Source organism: Stenella coeruleoalba (genome assembly GCF_951394435.1).
Source record: "Stenella coeruleoalba genome assembly, chromosome: 7".
Classification (NCBI taxonomy): domain Eukaryota; kingdom Metazoa; phylum Chordata; class Mammalia; order Artiodactyla; family Delphinidae; genus Stenella; species Stenella coeruleoalba.
The window spans coordinates 42,252,977-42,274,915 of record NC_137153.1 but is presented as its reverse complement, the minus strand read 5'-3'; the positions used below and the strand labels follow the sequence as shown (position 1 = coordinate 42,274,915).

The following is a 21,939-nucleotide window of genomic DNA, read 5'->3' as shown; positions in this document are numbered from 1 at the left end:
TACACGACAAAGCTAAGGCCAAGGCCACCTGACTAGTGAAAGGCAGAGAGGACCCAAACCTAGGTCTTAAGCCACCTAATTCTGTGCTCTGTTCTCTACTCTGTCCAGCTTAGGGACCATATAAGTGATAGAACGCAGACAGAAACTGCTCTGGGGATCGTCAAGAATGGAGGAGGGGAAGTGAGGAGTGGCAGCAGTCAAGGAAGGCTTCAGGGAGGGCTGAGCTGGATGCCAAGGGATAAGCAGAGTTTGAGTGGGAGATTAGCAGAGGGCAGGTGTGCTGGGCAGGAGACAGCACGAGCAGTGACTCAGTGGTGAAAATGAATTGGAAAGGACTCTGGGAACAAGGGGCAGCAGGCTCAGTGACCCCGACAGGGGCTCTGTTGGAAAGTGGTGAGAGTTCAGGCTGGAGAAGTGGTCGGGGCCACTTAAGAAAGGGCCTCGAATGTCGCGCAGGGAATCTGAGCTTTCTGAGCTTTCTCTGCAGAGTTCAAAGATACTGTCCAGGCAGGGACACAGCCCAAGGAGAGCAGGGCTGGAGGAGGGTACCACTGGGCAGAATACAGCGGCAGAGGCGAGGGTGAGGTTCCGGTGTGGGTAGAGTGGGCCTCACTGCACCTTACCCAGAATGCATCATCAGGGTTGGAGAAAAAGGTGCAGTTACAACAGTGAACAGCAAGCACCAGCCTTCCCTGGGAATGGCCTATGTACCAGGCGTTGTACTGTGCAGTTTACATGTATTATTCTATTTCATCCTGACAGCCACACTGTCAGGTGAAAACCACTATTATCTCCATGTTATAGATGAGACATTCAGGCTGAAATGTCACCACTTGTTCGAAAACACAGCTAGTGTGAGGTGAGAGCGGCACAATCAGGACTCGAACACAGGCCCCCTGGACCCATAGCCTAAGCACTTTAGCACGAGGCCACAGAGCCACTGAGCTGGAAGAGACATTTCAAATAAACACTCAATAGGTCTATGTGAGTGATTAATTAGTGACGAGGTGAAGAAAGAGATTGATTCAGAAACGCTTAAATCCTGGGGGCCTGGGAAATTCTGGTGTCTTTGACAGAGCCAGGGAAACGGAATCCTTCCCATGGCATGAACAGCACATTCCCAAGTGGCTTGTATTTCCCTAAGAGGTTGTGCATTTATCTGGAGCAGCTGCCTCCCCAGAGCTGGCAGCTCCCCACTGCTGGCTGGTCTCCTCTGCTGACAGCCCAGGGCTCTTCTTGGTGACTTGATGCTCATTGCTCACCCATGGGACAGAGAAACCAGGGCTGCCAAGACCAGCAGCCTAAACAAGCCCCCTTGTTATCATTCAGGCTGGAAAACGACCTTGAGTGCTTTTCAAAGCTGTCAAAGTACACGGCGGCTGTGAATGAATTTGTCACTCACACAGCTTGGCTTCCTGAAACCCAGACTCTGCAATCAGCCCACCAAAGAGCTGCAAACATGATTAATATCCATGGAGAAATTGGCCTCGGTGAACCTTTTTCATCTATGAGAACACAGTCACAGAAAAATGCATTGAACCTTGATTTTTTAAAATTGCATACACTTTTCCCTTTGGGAAGAAGTGAAAACAGAGAAGTGTTACCAATTAATCTCCTCTCTGAAACGAAGTCTTTTCAAAGATAGTCTGAGCTCAGGGATCTCTGATGTGATCAAGGCTCATGCCTCTGACCACTCTAATCTTTTTTTTCGTCTGAGCCATTTTTGAGGGCTGAATGTAGTCCCCAAACCTCGAAGTGTGGGGCATTGTGAGAGAGGCTGGGGCCGTGCCTGGGCACGTCCTTGACCACGTTGGATAAGAGGATCATTTTCTAATGGGTTGGAAAGAAGACCGAGAACCATTTCCCTTCTGTTGATCTATTTTGTTGCCTTTTTTGAACAGTCATCAGGTGTCTGCTCTGTGGCTGGCCCCTGTGCTAGGGACTGCGGGTCCAGAGATGAAAATAACGTACTTCCTGCTCCCCAGGAGCCGTCTGCCAGAGTGGGGAGACAGGCAAAAGGATAAAGAGAGGCAACGCTGTATGACACACGTTTCAGCAGACAAGAGGCAGGGCTGGGACGGAGGAGGAGGTGAACTCTGCTCAGCAAGAAAGTGAAGGCCTCACAGAGCAGGGGGAGTTTGATCTGGATCTAGAGTGAGTGGGAGTTTTCAGGAGGAGCAGGACATTTTAGACGCTGTTTGATACAGAGGGTAGGTGAACAGTTGGCTGGAAATGACATGGAAGTAGCGGCCAGGAGCCTCGGTTTGACCAGGGAGCCCCTGTGCAAGGGGAGCCATTGAGGGGTTTTCAGGGCAGTAGGGGAGGTGGTTTATTCTGCAGAATGTGGACCGGAGGAGCGTCCGGAGGTAGAGAGACCAGCTAGGAGGGTGGCGTAAGAGTCTGGGTGATGGCTTTTGGGGCCTGAACCTAGGAAGTGGCTATGGGTCTGGAGAGAAGTGAATGGACTAAAAAGATAATCAGAAGGAAAACATGAGAAATGATGGGAAAAGATCAGTCAAGGTTTACCAAGATTTCTGGTTTAGACAAATACAAGGATGGAGGGGGCTTCTACCTAAGTTAGAGGAAACGGGAGGTAGAGACAATTTAGGGCAGGAGATGAACTTGAGCTCAGAGGACCCATGAGGGGGCCAGGCAGCTTCACTCCAGCGGGGCTTGGCCGTGGATATGAAGATGGACAGACCTGGAATTATTACCCTCAAGGACATAGCCTCTTTAGTGTAATTTACCTCCAAAAACAACAATGACAGTAACAACAACATTGTAGAGAGCTTACTCTGTGCCAGGTATTTTTCTAAGTACTTTACATATATTAGCAATCAATCCTCACAACAGTCCTTTGAGATAGGTACTATTACTATTCCCACTCTGAAATACAAAGAGGTTAATTGTTTGGGCCAAGGAGGTCCAGACAGAAAGTGGCAATCCCAGGGCTGACTCAGCCTGTGTGTGTTTAAGATTTTAAGTACTACGAGGATGCTGCTGACGAATACCGGGACCAGGAGGGTACGCTGCTGCCTCTCTGGAAGTTCCAAAATGACAAAGCCAAGCGCCTGGCCGTCACCGCCCTCTGCTGGTGAGTATAGACATTGCGGAAAACCTGGAATCCCTGAGCGCCTGCTGCATGCCAAGCCCTGAGCAGGGAGCTTCTGCCGCGCTTAAGCACTTTGAAGGTGACGCGTAGCATTACGGAAAAACGTGAGACTGGGATTCTTATGGGATCGTCCCAGGTCTCTAAGCTCAACAGTGGATGTCTACAGTGCAGTTAAGGCACCACTGTACAGGGGAGAGCCATGTCCATTTCCTGGGCCAAGGGGTTCTTATTTCTCTTGCAGGAGTCCAAAATACAATGATCTGTTTGCGGTGGGACATGGCTCCTGTAAGTAATGCGGCTATTTGTTCATTTTCTCACTCAACCAGCAAACACGAAGTACCTACTCAGTGCAGAGCTCTTTGCCAGGTGTGAAAGATACAAAGATGACTAAGTCTAGCGCCCTCAGGGTGCTCACAGTCTAATGGAGAAGACCCACTGTCATACTGGTAATTAGTGCTGGATGAAGGAATATGCCAAAATGAGCCTCGAAGGAGTTATTATGGTAAAGGGAGCAGCATATGCAAAGGTCTGGAGGCATGAGCAATATGGGAGGAAATGAAGCTGTAGAGGGGGCCAGGGTTAGCCCCCAAAGGGCTTGGTAAGCCATTCCAGGAAACTTGGACCTTCTCCGGAGGGGAAAACACTGAAGGAATTTGACAAGGGCTGGGACACAACCACTGCAGGGGGGATTTGCAGGCGTGAGACTGGAGGCTGGAGACCAGCTAGGAGACTGGGGAGGCATCCCAAGGAGAGATGGCAGGATCTGAACCACCAGCGTGGAGTGGAGATGGAGAAGTGGATTTGAGAAGGATGAGAAGGTAGACTGGACCAGACCTGGGGAGGGATTTGGTGGTGAGGCCTGAAGGAGGAGAGTTTCCTGAGCAGGCCCTGGAGCAGGCGGGGTGGGGAAGGGGGGCAAGCACTTGATGTTCATCACTGGCCCCGAACCCTGGGAGACCACCGCCTTCCGGGATGCTCCCGTCCCCGCCAGTTTCCATCACCCCACAGCAGGAGGCAACACTGTGGAAACCGTGTGGCACTTTGCTTTCCCCTCGTGTTCCTTGGTCCCTGCAGAAGCCCCTGCCTCTGCACTGGCCTGGGCGTTCCCTCTTCCTAACGGGAGAGGGCCCCATACTTCGCGCTAGCCGCAGCTCCCTAGGCGAACAACATGTTCTCTGGCTAGGAGGATTAGCTTCTGCGGACAGAGAGACCTTCCCATTCTCTAAGCTGCTGCTGGCTGGCAGGCGTACAAGCTCCTGGTCTCTGCCCCTCAGACCGCCTGTCGGCCCAGCCCATTCTTTGACCAGTGTCGGGGAGGGAGGGGAGGGCCAGGAGGAGTGGGTGTTTGTCATTCCTCTCAGGGAGAAGCCCTTGGAGCTGCGCCCAGTCTCGTGGTCTGGGCCGCCTTTGAGGATGCCCTAAATGCCCGCTTTGTGTTCCCACTCCTGAGGATGGGCTACTGCCAAGAGGGAAGTGCCCACCCCCTCTGGCAGGGAACTAGCACATTCCTCCCCCTCTGCTGCAGCTACTGGGCCGGAACAGGGCAGGGGGCTGAGCAGGCCCGCCCAGGAGTGGGTGTGGACCCATCTCTGAGGCTGATCAGCCCAGGCTCTCTGCCCAGGACTGAGGTAGGGATGTGGGCTGCTCCCCAGCAGGTGGGAGGAGAAACTGCTTCAGCTCTAGCCCTATCCTCCTCTTGCCGAGGGCCAGGAGGGGCGTCAGCTGGTTGGGGTCATATAGAGGTTGTCCATGGGGCAGCCTTAGCGAGGAGCGGTGGAGAAGAGTAACCCACCCCACAGGAATCGATGGCCCCAAGCCCAACAGGCCCAGAGGCCTCCTTTGGGCAGGCACACACCCGGGAAGGGTCTCTTTGTCCTTTGTTGGCCACATCCACGTCCCTGGATGGCACTGCTATCAGCTGCAGACCTTCTGGCTGGAGGGTCACTTCCCAGTGGTGTGACCTCGGGCCAGAAGCTGCTGTCAGCCTTGGTGTTTTCACTGGTGACCTGGAGAGGCTGACACCTGCGGGCCCTTTGTCCCAGGGCCGTCATGAGACATGCGTGGAAGAAAAGCAGCAAATATGCCCCATGAGCTATAGGAACCACTCTCACATAAAGGACAACCATTGCTGACTTGTCTGGCGTTCTGTCTCCTAGCTTTCCTGCAGGACCCTCCGGGGCCCTGAGCAGAGAGCGGGGGCTATAGGGACAGAGGGGTATCAGACAAGGCCCCTACCTCTTCTCTTAGAGAGCTGGGCCCGGCAGCGGCGGCGGCGGTGGTATTTGCTGTCACTGGTATGGGAGCTGTTGACCAGTTTTCCAACGGGCATCTATTCTCCAGAGCCTTGTACATGTCAGCATCAATCTGCAGAGGCCTGAGCAGAGCCAGGCTGGGCTGGAACGCAGAGGGGCCCCTGCATTCACTCCTGAGGTCACCCCTGGGAGTCCCATGCTCTCAAGTGCCCAGGTGCCTCCCTGGAAGAAAGAGGGGCAAAGCTGAGGCAGGCAAAAGGTACCCTAGTTACTGGACGGGGTCACTGTGAGGGGCAGCTGGCTCACCAGCATCCATCACACTGTCTTTGGAAATTCCCAGCAGCCAACCTCCCAGGATCAGACTCGGCCTCCTGTGGCCAGACTCTAAAGTGAGAATTTGGGTTTGTTGTTGGGTTTGACCCTGATGAGCTCAGCCCAGGGCTCCTTTTGCCTGGAATTCCCAGATGTGGATTCTCTGACCCAGCCAAGTAAGACTTGGGCAGGGGTAGGCATGCACCCTAGGAAGGACTGGGGCCAAGGGTGGTCATCTGGAGCCAGGCCAGGAGCAAGCTGGTGAGGAAAAGAGCCCGGGCAACTACCTGCAACTGCACAGAAGCGATCACACCCGTCTCCCCTCGTGGCTGCTGGGTACCAGATGGTGGACATGTCAGGCTGCATATAGGGCAGAGACTGGGGTGCCCTCTAGGGCCAGGCTCCATGTCTCAGCAGAGTGAAGAAAGGCTGTCAGCAGGTGAAAGCAGATAGAGGAACACTGGAAGGCAAAGGAGGTAGTCTAGGAAGAGCTGGCCCACGGGGCAAAGCTGGGATGCAATTTTATCAGTGCACCTGCTGCACTGAAGGGGTGCTTTCCAGCCCATTAGGCAGTTCACGGCAGGGAAATGGGGACTCCTCGTGATCTGCTGGGCAGGGATGGTGGAACACATCCTAGACACTGTGTGGTCCTGACTGGCTATCACACAGGAGACAGGGAGGAAGCCTCCCAGCAGGACACATCTTAGAAAGTCAGAAGAGCCAGCTGTCCCTCAGCCCAGCCTCTGAGAAACAGCACCCTCAAAAGGGGCCAGAGTCAGGCCTTGAGTCCCAGCGCTAAACCCATTCCCACTCTGCCCCACCACCTCCTGGCCGGTCCGTCAGCCTGCCCAGGCCAGGGATGCACTTGTAGGGATTTAAATCTTTCCTGATCATTTATTTGTCAGCTTCACTAATTAAGCAGTGTTAATTTCATTTACTGAAAATGGAAATTCATCCACCTCATTTCTCCCTGTTCATCCTCCACACACAAAATCCATCACTCCTCAGCTGCAGGCTGTGTAAAATTTACAGGACTAATTATGTTGTCAGGTCTCTTTGTAAATACAGTCCATAAAGGCCACTGTGCTCACTGGGTTGTAGTGCAAGGGCATTCCCATTGTTAGTTTAATTACTGGTTAGTTATTTAGGTTCTCAAATGTTTGCCTCATTTTCCCTAAATCAAATTAAATGTCCCGCTTGATGTATTCTGTCTCCAAGGCTGTGCTCTTATTTCCCACACTGTTTAAATATGACTTCTAATCAGGTGAGGGCTCTTGGAAAAGCCCAGCTACCTGGAAGGCTGGATCCAGCCTGGCACCACCGTCTGTGGGCCACACTGGAGGTTTGGAACACTCAAGCACTGATGTACTTTCTTGGGGGCAGCCTTGGGCCAGTCCCCTGCCTTTGGAGACTGAAAATCCTAACCCAAGGGGCATATCTGTTCCTGGAGTCCAAGGTGGCAGGGCTGGGCTGTGGGAAACTGAGGGAGGGTTTCATTCTTATCATCAGAAGAGCTGGGGATCATTGCCTCTATCCCCCTGACTTCTAGAGGGATTGCTTCCAAACCACCGCAGAAAAAGGTACCATCACAGGCCTGCAAGCCTGGTAACCGCCCAGCTGTGAGACCAAAGAAGGAGCCCAGAGAAAGTGACAGGGACACCCGCAACTTATTGGATAGGGAATCTTACAAGTCAGAAGCAAAACGTCCTGGAGCAACACCCACACCGTGTATGGCAGACTGCACACAGGACATGGCCACAATCCTTGCTGCTGGGGGAGGAGGCTACCATTTATAGGGGGAATTGGCAACAGGTTGGCTCATCAGTCGCCAGGGAAACCAGCAGCTGGGGCAGGGGGCAAGCACGTAGGTAGTTACTGATTAAGTCCTATGATTAAGAGAATTAGATGGTCATGGGAGTAAGGTGTAGGTGAAGCAGGGACTGGTTGATCAGGGGATGCGCAGAGAGCAAGAGAACAGCCATCCTGAGTGGCCTCTCCCTCTGATTCCTAAAAGTAGAGTTTGGGTCAACCTTCCCTGAAAGCCTACTGTATTAGTTTCCTACTGCTGAAGTAACAAATTACTGTGAACATGATGGCTTAAAACAACACAAATTTATTATCTTACAGTTCTGGAGGTCAGACATCTAAACTGCGTTTTGCTGAGCAAAAATCAGGTGTCAGCAGGACCATCCACTTCCCTGCCTTTCCCAGTTTGGAGGCTGCCCATATTTCATGGCTTGTGGCCTCCTTCCAGCTAGCAATTGCATCATTGCGATATCTGCTTCTGTTGTCACACCTCCTTCTCTGACTCTCCTGCCTCTTTCCTTCCCTTATAAGGACTCCTGTGATTACACTGGGTCCACCCGGATAATCCAGGATAATCTCCCCACCTCAAGGTCTTTAATTTAATCACATCTACAAAATCCCTTTTTCTGTGCAAAGTAACGTATTTATGGGCTCCGGAGATTAGGACATGGACATTTGGGGGGCATTATTACGCCTACCACAGCCCCCTCCGAGCGCCTTTTTCATGCCTTAAAAAGGGAGTCATTAAACAGCTGCTGCCTTAGAGTCAGTTCTGGGCTGGGTTCGTTTGGGAGCCACAGGAAGAGAGGAGGAGGCCTGCTGACCGACACTGTCTTGGTATCGTTGTCTCTGCAGCTTGGCATCTACTTCCCTCTGACCACGGACCTGGCTTTAGCCAGATGCCCCAACATGCCCTCTGTCTGCCTTGCCATCCCCGAATCCTGAGCAGAAGCCCAGGCTTCTCCTGACAGCCAGAACTCTCCAGAGTGATCTAGAGCTCTTCCTTGTAGGGCAGGGGTAGAGCTGTGATTGCCAGTCCAAGAAGGCATCCATCCATGCTACTCACTGGGCACTACTCTGCTAGGGCCCTGGCAGAGGGAGCTGAGGGCAGTGAGAGCTTTGGTCTATGGTGGAATTAAGCCACCCGTCCCCTGAGACCATGGCTTTCTGAGAAGCACCAGATCAGGCTCTATTAGGGAGTTGATTCTCCTCCCCCAAATCTCGTGGATCATTGAAGGTCAGAGTCAGGGAGGCCTTAGAGATTATCCAGCAGAGCAGGGTTAGCAGGAGGCAACTCTCTCACTGGACAGAGTAAGCCTGCTGGGCCACGCCAGGGCATGCTCCCTCACTCCATCCTTTGGTGGCAGGCTAAGGAAAACACCTGCTCACAGCCACCTGTAATAATGCGGTACAGGTAGAGGAGTTCCTGGGGGGAGGGTGGGCACTCACAGAGGAGAGGCTGAACGGTCTAGAAGGCTTCCTGGAGAAGGGCAAAAGTGCAAAGTGGAGCTAAGGCCAGGCCAGCGGCCCTCTCCCCCTGTCTTGGAGTCACACACCACGTGGTTTCTCCTCCCCACCTCCCCTCCGCCCTCCCTCTGTCTTTCTCTCCCTTTCCCTTCCTCTATTCCTCTTTCCCTTTCACCCAGCCACACATACTCTCTGAAATCCTATGGCCTAGAATAACCTGGAATTCCTTCATTGGCCCCAGACTTCAGGGCTCCTGCCTCTTTATGTAATGGAGTGTGGAGTTGGGGGCCTCCCATCTGTGTCACTGGGCCCTCCGGTCCTGCTGTGGGGAGCCAGGTAGTCTGTGGGATTCAGGACAAAGTACCCCAGGGCCCAGGGCCCAAGGCTCTGTGAGCCTTGAGCCTGATAGGATTCTATCTCTCACTGGGAACTGAGGCGCTGTAGGTGACCTTGATGCCAATGTCTTACTGGGACTGCTGGTGACCTGGCTGGCGGCATCGTACTGGGAATGATGGCAGGCTGGGCGATGATGTCACTAGGACTGCTGGTAGCCTGAGCAACGATATCACGTGGAGACCATTGGTGGTCTGAGTAGTGATGTCATTTTAGGACTTCTAGAAGACAAGATGATGCTATCATGCTGGCACCGTTGCAGGTTAGGGCAGTGATGTCACGCTGGGCACACTTAGAGAGTGGAACAGTGAGGTCTCATAGGGGGCTGGAGATGGGCATGAGAAGATCATAGAATAAGACAGAGTGGAGAGGAAGCCCCAGCCGAATGGGAATTTTTCTCTGCTTTCCTGGTGAGGTTTGGCAGACAAAGCCTTGAACTGGAATTCAGGAAACACATGGTCTAGCCATGATTAGAAGCTGTGATCTTTTTTTTTTTTTTTTTGGCTGCATTGGGTCTTCGTTGCGGTGCGTGGGCTTCTCATTGCGGTGGCCTCTCTTGTTGCAGAGCACAGCCTCTAGGTGCACGGGCTTCAGTAGTTGCAGCATGTGGGCTCAGTAGTTCAGTAGTTGTGGCGCACGGGCTCAGTTGCTCCCCGGCATGTGGGATCTTCCCGGACCAGGGATCGAACCTGTGTCCCCTGCATTGGCAGGCAGATTCTTAACCACTGCGCCACCAGGGAAGTCCCGAGAAGCTGTGATCTTTATGTCGGGAGGGCTTGTTTGGTTGCAAATAGCAGAGACCCCTAGGGCCAGGTTAAGAACAGGAGGCTTATTGCCAGGATGCACGTGGCCTGGGAACGCAGGCGGGACCTCAGGCCTTAGTGTGGCTGGTTGCTCTCTGTGTCCCTGCCTCGTGAAATCCACGCTTCTCTCTGCCAGAAGTTTTCTCTCGTCATGCCTGACTGCCCTGGCCCTTACTCATTCTCTAGTCCAAGATTCTGGAAGGACTGGCTGTGCCAGTCGCCCCACCACCCCAACAGGTCTGGTGCCCCCTTCTCCTCCTTTCTCCACCTCCATGTAAAGATCAGATTAGTGCCACTACCCTGAGCAGAGTAACTGCAGCGATAAACAGGCTATTGGGTGTGGCAAACACCAAGCAATGGGTCTAACGCACTAGGGGACACCATTCTCCCCTCTGGCCTCAGTTTACCCAACTATAAAATCCAGGGGCCATAGTTCAGTGTCTAGTCCCAGTGGTTCTGTGAGTGGGTCAGAGATGTCCTCACTGCAGAGTTACTAAGCCGACCTAGGGTTTCCAACCCTCCTTTCCTGGTTCCACTGGTCATGAAGGCTGTGTGTGAGTGCAGGGGCACACAGTGCTGGAAGCGTGTCTAGAGAAAGTCATCACTGCTGTCCCTCAAGGGGCCAGATACCGTGGCACAGTGAGAGCGAGTGTGAGGTCATGCCTGCCTTTGCCCCTTGGTGCCATAAGGAGAGCATCTGAGAACTCAGCCTGAGCGTCACTCATCCCGCCACCCTGCCTTTCATTCGCCCTCTGGCCCGCCCACTCCCATTCTGTCAGTCTTGCCCAGCATCAAGGCCAGATTGGATGTCAAGGGCATCTACAGCTCACCTCTGGCCTGGCATTTAATACTTTGATTACCCAGCAAGGGCTTGCCCATTCAGCCACGGGGTCTGGCTCCCTGTCACCACACTAGGGGCTGCTGAGGGCAAGCCCACGTCTCCAGTGGGGTGTGTCTGTCCCTGCCAGGCTCAGCCCAGGGGGAGGCCCAGATCAGGTGCTCAGGATTTGGGTCATGAATTAAAGGAACGGCAAGTGACTGTCACACTGCCCGGTTCAAGCCCTTCGTGGTCTGGGTGGGAAAGACACTCCCCTCAGCCAACTGCAGATCTCTCCCTGAATTCAAGAGTCAGCCCTTGGGGCCTAGCCTGGAGCCCTACACGGTGAGGTACTGCCAGCTTCCATCTCCCACCTCAAGGCCAGTCTTTGAGATAGTGCCGGGCACAGGGTGACCCAACCTGGCTTTCCTCACTTTCCCCAGAGCAGAAGCATTTTCCTTCCTGAACCACTGCATGCCCTCCCCGTGGCTCAGGCTGGACCCTTGTACCTTCCACTCCAGGGGCAGCCCCCTCCTTGCACAGGAAGACTCCCGTGCAGTTGATCAGGGGAGGGGTTCCTGACAGGAGTCCCAGAGCTGGTGACAGTTAGCCACGGCAAGGGAAGGTGGGCTCCCCCACAGACAGCTGCGCTGGTGGGCAGGCCGGCTGGCCTCAGCTTCCAGCTCTGCCCACCTAAGGCCAGCCTGGCTCCTGGCTGCTCCCTGCTCCCTAACCCTGGCTCCCAGGAAGCATCCGCTGTGCTTGCAGAGTGCCCAGGGTGAGGATAGCTGGGACCTGGTCATAGCTGGGCTCACACCCAGAGCCCAGGGAGCCCAGCCCAGACTGTCCCTGAGCCCAGCCCAGTCACCTGCTCCCTCAAGAAAGGGGCAGTCTTAGACACAAGACAGAGAGAATGACTCAGCAAAACTCACCAAGGGCTTCCCTGGTGGCGCAGTGATTGAGAGTCCGCCCGCCGATGCAGGGGACACAGGTTCGTGTCCCGGTCCGGGAAGATCCCACATGCCGCGGAGCGGCTGCGCCCGTGAGCCATGGCCGCTGAGCCTGCGCATCCGGAGCCTGTGCTCCGCAACAGGAGAGGCCACAACAGTGAGAGGCCCGCGTACCACACACACACAAAAAAAACTCACCAAGTTGGGGCTGCTTACCTATCCTTCCCGCCCATGGGCTCCTCACCTCAGGACTGGCCACTCTGGGAGGAGGGCCCAGGCCTGCAGTGGCCAGGGGCAGAGGAGATAGCCCTGGGGGGCCGGCAGAGCTAAAAGGCTGCCTTAGCATAGGGCCCCCAAGACGGGGCTGCTCTAGACTTCCACCTCTCCAGCTCTGGCTCTTCTGAGCTTGGGAAGGGTCCTGGGCTGGTGGCGGGAGGGCGGGAATGGACGGCTGGGACTGTATTCCATCCAGTGACTGCATTATCAGGATGGGCGCCAAGTGCGCGGAGCATGAAGGAGTGTGGGAGGCGTTCCCTTGCCATGGGGCGGGCCGGGAGGAGGACGTCTGCTGAGCGGTCCACTGTTGATCACCGAAGGCTGCGCCCAGGCCAGAGGGATAGCACTGTGGCCTATGGAAGCCTGACTGGCTGGCCTGGGACCTTTCGAATCTGGGAGCATGCTTAGAGCTAGGGCTCAGGCTGCAGCTGGGGACTGTGGGACCAGAGGGTCTGGGAAGATGCCCACAGGTGGCTAGTGTGGGACTCCTACAGGCAATTCCGTGTTAGTCCAGACTGAACCCCTGTCGCTGGCTGGGGACGAGGGGTACATGGCCATTATCCCAGCACCTAAGGGCAGGAGATGGGTTGGGCATCTGGACCCTCTCTGAGGATACTGCTCCTTCCCAAGCCCACCCACATTCTTCACTTAACAACTCTTTGAGCCTGCAGCCCCCCCCTTTCCTGTACCCCAGGGAGACTAAAGAGAATGTCCGTCCCTCAGATATGCCTGGTCACCTTATCTGTTGGATCCTCTCGTGAACCCTGAGAAGGGGGTGGGTCAAGTCGCGTGATTCTGTCTCACGGACAGAGAAGATGAAGCCCCGAGAGGTCTCCCACGCTCTCTGTCAGAGGCAGGACTGGGCAGGGCTTGTCCACCCTGTGAGGGAGGGGCCGGGGCTTCCCCAGCAGGGACTGTCCAATCACCGCCGCCCTCTTCCCTGGGCCAGATGACTTCAGGAAGCAGAGCCGGGGCATGCTGCTCTTCTATAGCATGAAGAACCCCAGCTTCCCCGAATACACCTTCAGCAGCGAGAGCGGCATCCTGTGCCTGGACGTGCACGTGGACCACCCCCACCTAGTGGTGGTGGGCCACTACGACGGCAACGTGGCCATTTACAACCTCAAGAAGCCCTACTCCCAGCCCTCCTTTCGCAGCTCAGCCAAGTCTGGCAAGCACACAGACCCCGTGTGGCAGGTCAGCCTTGGACCAGGGTGGGAGAAGTGGGTGGGACTGAGTAGCGTGTGGGCCTGGGAGCCACCGGACGAGCGGCCTTGGGGAGGAGAGGGCCACAGGCAAGGGCATGGGGATGACAGCTACTAGCTTAGAGTCCAAGGAGCTGGGTGTGAGAAGGGGCAGAGAAGGGCACAGGCGAGGCATCAGGAGGCAAGACGGTTTGTGGTAAGAGCTGGGGTCCGCTGCCTCAGAGCTCCCATCAAGCAGGGCCCATCTGTCTGCTAAGGATCTCGGATCTCTTAGAAGTAGTGGTCAGTGACTCAGAGCCCGTGGTGGGAAGCCCCCAGGGCCTGATGGGCCTCTGCTGAGTGTGTCAAGGGCTCCAAGGGTCTATGATCTTCCTCAGCTCCCCACAGGGGCTCTCTTCTGCCATCTGGGCTAGATTTGGGGAACTCCCAGATAGCGGTAGGCACTGCCTGTTCTCTGCCTTCTTGGTGGGGCTGTAAGGCCTGGTAGGTGATGTCTGTCCCTGAGGCTTCTGTGTAACACCCATCTTCTCCAGTCAGGCATAGAATGGGCCCATTACCTAGTCACTGGGGCTAGATTTCACCCTGACTCTGCGTCTCCCATCTTATTGCGCTGGGAGTGGATTTCACAGTTTCATTCTCAGAGTCTCTTAGCTCTGGCTTTGCAGGCCCTTCCTCACTGTGTTCCAAAGGTCCCCCTCCTTCTGAGGCTGTGTACCCTCACCCCATGGGCAGGCCTGGGAGAGTCTAAGCATAGATTTCTGCCTCAAGTTGCCCAAGGCCTCTGGGCTCCTCAGGCAGTGCTGGGATCTGTCTTCTCACCTTCCTCTCCCCCTTGCCCCGACAGGGTCTGCAGGCGGGCTCTGCACCCCTGCCTGTCTGGCCCTGAGCTTCCTGAGTCATGTGGGCACCCCAGGCACTGGCTCTCAGCTCCCAGACAGGCCTGAGCAGAGGGAGGGCTGTTCAGGCACAGGGGATATGGTGGCCTCTCAGCTTCATCCTTTACCCAGAGCTGGGGCACCCCCTCCCCCTAAACACCCTCCCCACAGTTCTCGACCAAAGCAGGAGCCCGACTTGCAGCCTCAGGAGTTCTCTCCTCTGAAAAGCCCACCTCCCCATTCATCGCGTCCAGGCCCGCAGAAGTCTCCAGACACGGGGAGGGTGTCTGCAGAGACTTTAAAGCCCAGGGCGAGGAGAAAAGACTCGCCTTGATCAAACAGAACCAGCACCAGCCCCGGCCCGGCTTTCCCAGCACGGGCAGACAGCCCAGGGCCAAGCACGGAGCATCTCCGGGTGGCCTGACTATCCTCCTCAAGCCCAGGAGAGGGCGAGGGGCCAAGGCCAACTACCCTACTCCCACTCTGCTCTGTTCTCTGAATCAAGTCGCAGGTTGGAGAGAGAAGTAGGGTGTGCAGGAGACACAGGTTCCCCTTCACTGGGCGGGTGCCAGGGACACTGGACGGGGTGGCCTTCTGTTCTCCCACCATCCTGTCAGGAAAACAGGGCTGCTGCCTTTGCAAAACCGAAGACTCAGAGTTCTTGGCTGGAATCAGGGCTTGCGACATGGGAGGGGCCTGCCTCTCACTCCTTTAATGACTTCCTGTTCTCTTCTTTCGCTCTCATTCCCTCCCTGCCTCCTCATTCATCCATTCATTCATCAACTCCTGCCTGTTCTCTCCTCTGGGAGCTGAGGATGCTCAGGGCTTGGTGTCTGGATACGGCAGCCACAGCTGAGCAGGATACGGCGTGTGCTAAGGAGGGCTCATGGGGGCGCTGAGGATTGTCCAGATTGTCTGGGATAGGGACCAGGGGCCAGAGGGCCAGGGAGGTCTTCCTAAAGGAAGGAACACCTAAGCTGAATCGTGAAGAATGAGGGAGTATTCGTTAGATGAAGAAGGGTACAAAGGGGTCACGCGTGCACCGGAAAGACACGGGCAAGCAGAGGGGCCTGCTGGGCCACAACACACCGCGTGGAGCTCAGCGTCAGGGACTCCTGAGCTCAGTCGTGAGTGTGCTTCTCTAGCAAGTAGGAAGCTTGGACTTTGCATGTTAGTGGTCTCACATGAAGTGTCAGTACAGAAGCCCGATGTATGAATAAGACGAGAGTGCCCAACCATCAGAGGGTTTGGGGCAGAGAAGTCCCACAGTCAGGTAGTGTCTCGGAGATGTCCTCTGGCCACGGCATGAGAGATCTTGAAGCCTGAGCTACAACAGGGGCAGTGGAGATAAAAATGAGGAGGTAGGGTTGAGAGCTGTCGAGGCAGTCAAATCATGAACAGGAAACGACTGATTGGATATGGGGAAAAGGAAAAATTGGTGACGGTGCCTGGGACTCCGGCTTGGGGGACCCAGTAGGAAATCCGTGGATTTCTGGCCGGAAGTTAATATAAGAAGCCAGAGGAGGAGATGTCCTACCGGCAGTTGACTGTATATCCTGGAGCTTGAAGAAGAGCCAGGCTGACGAATGAGGCGTCAGAGACATCAGAGTCTAAGTCCTTCTCAACGGGACTGTGTCTTGGGAGGAACGAGATAGGTTGTTTTAGATCTCAGATGCCAGGCTGGGGGCAGACGGACTTTGTTCCGTTGGCAGCGGGGAGCCATGGAAGGTTTTGGAGCCAGGGAGAGAACCGTCTGTCCGAAGGAGAGTGCAGCCCTGTTCAGGCCCCGCTGTGAAGCCTCAACCACGACACTCTGCAGGGTGTGTGTGTGTGTGTGTGTATATTCTGTGCTACACGGGGGAAGGGAAGGGGGCAGGAAGGATATGAGCAGACCCCTGGGGTCAAACATGCCTGCCCTAATCAGATAAGGCAAAAGAGAAGGAATTGGTGAAACAGGCCTCCGTCTCCTCCCTACCACCTGCTTCCTGGGCATTCATGTATTGTCTTAACCCCACTTCCACCTGCCCCCTCTTGGCCCTCTTTATTCCTACCCTCCCACCTGGACCCCAGGAGCACGTGTGTGACTTGCACACACACACGCACACACACACGTACATGGCTCATTGCATATACACACACACACCACCCCCCAGCTGGGCATCAGGCTGCTAAGTGGGGTGTGAAATACAGTTTCCGTGCACGCTGGCGCCGCTCATTAAACACTTCCCTTGGCAGCTCCCTCGCGCCTCTTACAGCCTGGCCTTTGACACCCCCTGTCCCCTCCCCCCTTTAAAGGGACTGCCTTTACACAGAAGAGGAAACGGTCTCAGCATCAGGGCTGCTCTGACTTGTGCCTCACAAGCTCTGTGGTGTTCTAGGCCCCCCAGTGAACGCACAAAAGAGCAGCCTCCCCAGACAGACCCAGGCGGGACTGGGTCTGCCCTCCTGCAGCTCTGACCAGTCAGGCCTGGGGCGTGGCCCCAGAAGAGCAATCCCCTCCCCGCTACACACACCCCTCAAGGGCCAGGTGGCAACTGTGGTTACAGGCAGCAGCCCTGGGTTCCTGTCCTCCCTCACTGGGCCTCTGCTTGTGACAGGGGGAAGGGACAGTGGCCCCAGCACAGGAGGCCTGGAGGGAACTGGAGGGTGGGAAGATCTGGGCACCCAGCCCTGCCCCAGCTCTCCCGGACGTGGCTTGGCCAGGCCTCCACATCTGGCAACAGAAACTTGAGCCTCAAGCGTGTCATCTTCATAAGACGACAGCTCTGTCTCCCAAACACTTTCGCATATGTTTGCTTCCAGCCCAGAGAAGATGGGTGGGGCAGGATTATTAACCCCAATTTGCAGATGGAGAAATGCAGCTCACATCTGAGATCTGGGAGCAAGATTCTGGAAGCAGGGGCTAGTGGTGAAGTGAAGTTGGGAACAGAAGAGAGCCGCCTAGAGAAGGCCAAGCCTGGATGGGGAGGGTGGTGGAGGGAGGCTGTTCCTCCCCACTGCCCAAGGAAGCAGGAAAAAGCCTCCCGAGAGCCTTGCCACCCTGATTCCTAGCATGATGGTAATACTGAGGATGTCAGCTAATAATATTTATTGAACACTTCATATTTGCAATGTTCTGGCCTAAGGGCTTCACACTCATTGTTTCATTTATTCCTTACAACAAGCCCGTGCTATCATGGCTCCTGTTTTGTAAATGAGGAAGCTGGTTGATGGGCTCTGTCCTTCCCAGGCTCTGTAAGGAGGTCAAACCCAGAGCCACTGCCTTCTTACAACTGGGCTCCTAAAACTCAACCCAGGGAGGAACCGGGCACCTCCAGTGCTGAGCCCGGACACTGGGCAGTGCCCCGACTGGCCTGCTGCCTCAGGATGCTCAGGGAGAGAGAAATGAGTGGAAGGAGGGAGGGCGGGGAAATCAGGGGATTCTGAGATATGGGCTCCCAGAACTGGCTTCTGGACCTCAGACGGGTTCTTGAGGGGCCCTAACCCAACACCCTAGAGCTCACAGTTTGGGATGTTTCAGGTCAAGTGGCAGAAGGATGACATGGACCACAACCTTAACTTCTTCTCTGTATCATCTGATGGCAGGATCGTGTCTTGGACGCTCGTGAAGGTGCCTGTTTCCCAGAAAGGGTCATGCCGGGGTGGAGAGAGGGAGTGGGGGGAGATGAATGACAGAGGGACCCCCAACCTTGCCGGTCCAGCCCCACCCATGTGCTTCCCCCTCCCTGTGTGACTGCAGAGCGAGCTGGTTCACACAGATGTCATCAAGCTGAAGGTGGAGGACAGCACGACCGAGGGTCTCGAGGGCTTGCAGATACACACAGTGGGTAAGAGCCCCAGCCCCTCACATCCACGCCTGGCCACGTCCCCCCAGCCCATGAGGTGTCTGGTCCTCCCTCTTTCTGCCGCACCGTGCCTCCACTTGTGCCTGACCGGAGGTAATGAGAAAGCCTGGCCCAGTGCACCCAGCCCTTGGCCATTTGCAGACCCTCCCTGTTTATGCAGATTGGGTGCTGTTATGCAGATCCAGCCCTGTTTATGCAGATCAGGTCCCTGTTTGCCCAGATCCTCTCCCTGTTTACTCAATTCCTCCCCTGTTTATGCAGACTAGAACCCTGTTTGCACAGACCATATCCCTGTTTGCAGACCCTGTCCCTGTTTACCCTGACCCTGACCCTGACCCTGTTTAACTCAATCCCTGCCTTGTTTATCCAGGCCCCATTCCTGTCTGCAGAAGCCCTGGCCCGTTTGCAGAGTCCCAACTGCCCGGGACAAGCTGCAGGCCAGAGACCCAGTTTCTGTTTGCCTGGCTGGCCCCAGCCGTCCCTCACAAGCACCTGGGCTCAGGCCATCCTGGGTAGAGGAGGTGCTGGGAGCCTCCCTCCCAGAACTGGCCTAAAACTGTTCCCTCTTCTCCCAAGGCTGTGGCACTGCCTTTGACTTCCACAAAGAGATCGACTACCTGTTCCTAGTGGGCACAGAGGAGGGGAAAATCTACAAGGTGAGGCAGCACTGCCCTCAATGCCAGCTCCTTACAGGGCCTCCTAGACCTGGGAGCTTATCCTTCTCAACAGAGCCTATTCGGACAGATCTTAGGGCTCATCAGTTCTGGAAGGCTTCTTTCGGGAAGAGAATGCATTTCTTGACCTGCTTGGGTGGCGGGAAGAGTGGCCGAGTGCAGGAAAGGGGATGGAGAATCTAGAGGGTGACTTTGGCCCAGCCCAGCATCCTTCCCTCTGGGTCCTGCTCCCTTCCTGGGAGTGGAGGTTGGGGGGCTTGGAACATTCTGGGGAGACTTCCTGGAGGAGATCTGAACTTGAGCTGAGCTTCCAAGGCCAGGGAACAAGAAAATTTATCTCTGAATACCGGGTTCATCCCAGCCGGCAGTGGGATGGAACTTCAGGGCCAGTTTCTGCCAAGTCTCAGTGTTAGTAGGTGAACATCCTTCTGAACCTTCATCCACCCAGAAATAGCTCCGCCGCAAGCTTTTCTTAGGCTCTGAGACTCAGAATGTTAATTACAGGCCGCCTCCGGGAGCCCCTGAGGCCCAGGCAGAGCTGGTCTGAATGTAAAAGAGGTCCCCACCCCCACCCCCTTCCCAGTGGCCGTGCGGGAGAGAGGAAGAGGCTAGTTGGCCACTCAGTCTCCTGGAGGGAGGGTGTGAGGGGCCTGCTGGTCAGGGCAAGAAACCGAATGAGAAATTGTGAGATTGGGACTTGCTCCAGGCTCTGTACCTGCTCTCACCTGGGCAAGGTGGGATGTTTATCACTGCTGCAAGGCTTCTGTCCGTGCAGGTGGATCCAGAGCTCTGTCTGCCCGTCCACAGGCCTTGGTCTGGACACAGGCGAGACACCACACCTCCCCCAGGGCCCCTTACACCTGCTCTGCCTGGGTTCAGGGAGGGAAGGCCTTTTCTGCCAGACCTGGAATCCTCTGGGCAGACTTCCCTCACCCTCCAGGAAGACTCCCCTGCCCAGCCCCTTAAGCCCCTCCTTTCTCTCTGGTTGCTTTGAGGGTGAGAAATGCAGCCGAGAGCTTGGTCCCAGCTCAGCTGTGACAGTGATGTGGGGCGAGGACAGAAGAGGAATCTCAGGGCCTGACCCTTTAGGGCCCCCAGGGAAGTGGTGGCTGCTGGCCTCTCTCACTCCTGAACCCCGCTTCCCCGCCCTCACCCCAGTGCTCCAAATCCTACTCCAGCCAGTTCCTCAGCACCTATGACGCCCACAGCATGGCAGTGGATGCTGTGTCCTGGAACCCCTACCACACCAAGGTCTTCATGTCCTGCAGCTCCGACTGGACCGTGAAGATCTGGGACCACACCATCAAGTGAGGGGCCTGCCCTCCCTCAGGCACCACCCTGGGCTGGGGCCGGCGGGGCTCTGGCACCGTAAGCCCTCTGTGCCCTGAGCTTTCCACCCCTCCCCACTGCAGGACCCCGATGTTCATCTATGACCTAAATTCAGCCGTGGGCGACGTGGCCTGGGCCCCATACTCTTCCACTGTGTTTGCAGCAGTCACCACCAATGGGAAGGTGAGTGCCCCCTTCCTGACCCAGCTGACCCCCTACTGAAGGTAGGATGAGCTGTCTCAAGGTCTCCCTCCTGGAGAGCCCACGCCATGCCCAGGTCAGGTGGGGGAAGGCAGAACATAAGGACTGTGTGTCCTCAAGGGCCAGGCCACCCAGGGCCCTGTCAAAAGAAGGATCATTCATCCCATGAGGCCTGGAGGAGAGAGTGGGGCTGTTCACCTTGAAGGAGAGAGCACTCTGGGGGTTAAGGTGCCATGAGGAGCAGTTATCCTCTCTGAGGGCCCTGGGGAGGGAGCTGCAGGGTGGCAGGTGCCAACCTGATGTAAGGAAAAACTTCTGAGCCAGAGTTGATCTGTGACGGAAATAGTGTCTGAAAGCCAACAAGGTCCCCATCCCTGGGAGTGTGCAAGCTGAGTCTGAGAAGGGGAGATGGAAGGGGCTCTATGCCGCAATGAGAGTTGGTGAAAGTTCAGAAACAGTTTGTGAGAAAATTCTTCTGCAGTACATTTTCCTTTTGGACTTTGATATACACTGAGAAGCACCTACCAGAAAAGAATATAGTGATTAACGCATCACCCTCGAGTCAGTCATCTATTTGCTGAACAAATGCGTAACCAAGGGTCAGCTGTGGTTCCCAGCTCCAGGCCAGGGCCTGGTGATTCAGGTTCCTGCTGTCACAGAACTTACGTTCCAGTGAAGGGAAAGAGACAAAAGGAACAACAACAAAACCCCCAATAGAGTTAAGTGCTAGGCAGAGATTAAAAGAGGATGATGTATGTACACCCATGTTTGTAGCAGCATTATTCATAACAGCCAAAAAGTAGAAACAACCCAAATGTCTGTCAACTGATGAATGGGTAAACAATAGGTGCTATATCCACAAGGAGTATTATTCAGTAATAACAAGGAATGAAGTACTGATGCATGCTATATCATGAATGAACCTTGAAAAATGCTTAGGTTAAGAAGCCAGTCACAAAAGACCAAACATTGTATGCTTCCATTTATATAGGTCTAGAATAGGCAAATCTATAGGGACAAAGTAGATGTGTGGTTACCTAGGGCTAGAGGAGTTGGGAGAAAACGGGGAATGACTGGTAATAGGTATAAGCGTTCTTTTGGGGGTGATGAAAATGTCCTAAAATTGGTTGTGGTGATGGTTACATACTGTGAATATACTAAAAAAGAGGAATTGTATACTTTAAATGGGTAAATTTTATAGTATGTGAGTTCTATCTTCATAACACTGTTATATCTTTAAAACGAGAGAGAGTGATGTAAAAGAAAAGGACTCGGTGGTCTCTTAGATAGAGTGGTCAGGGAAATCTTCTTTAAAGAGGAGACATTCAAGCTGAGAGCTGAGTCGCAAGAAAGAGCCAGCCAGGTGAAGATGCGGGGATGCATTCCAGACAGAGGAACAGCTAGTGCAAATGCCCTGAGGGGAGAATTAGCTGGAAGGGTTTAAGAAACAGGCAGGTAGGGTGGCTGGGGTCTAGTAGGCAAAGGGGTGAGAGCCTGAGATGAGAGCAGACAGTGCAGAATCTAGAGTAAGCACATCTGGATTTTATGTAGCGTGCCCAGGGAGACTATCGGAGGATTTTAGATTTTTTAAAGGTAAGTATGGCTGCTGCATGAAGGATGGA

The 21,939-nt window shown here is 54.9% G+C and overlaps 1 protein-coding gene across 1 annotated transcript in view; it reads left to right on the top strand.

Moving 5' to 3' along the window:
• DNAI1 (dynein axonemal intermediate chain 1) overlaps positions 1 to 21,939 on the top strand; it is a gene marked incomplete at its 5' end in the record, with an annotated part of 60,256 nt that overhangs the window by 34,029 nt on the left and 4,288 nt on the right. The window contains 8 exon segments of the mRNA XM_079926957.1: positions 2,977 to 3,094; positions 3,354 to 3,397; positions 13,138 to 13,385; positions 17,789 to 17,878; positions 18,008 to 18,095; positions 18,690 to 18,769; positions 19,946 to 20,094; positions 20,200 to 20,299. Of these exon segments, the coding sequence (XP_079783083.1) occupies positions 2,977 to 3,094; positions 3,354 to 3,397; positions 13,138 to 13,385; positions 17,789 to 17,878; positions 18,008 to 18,095; positions 18,690 to 18,769; positions 19,946 to 20,094; positions 20,200 to 20,299 (917 nt within the window).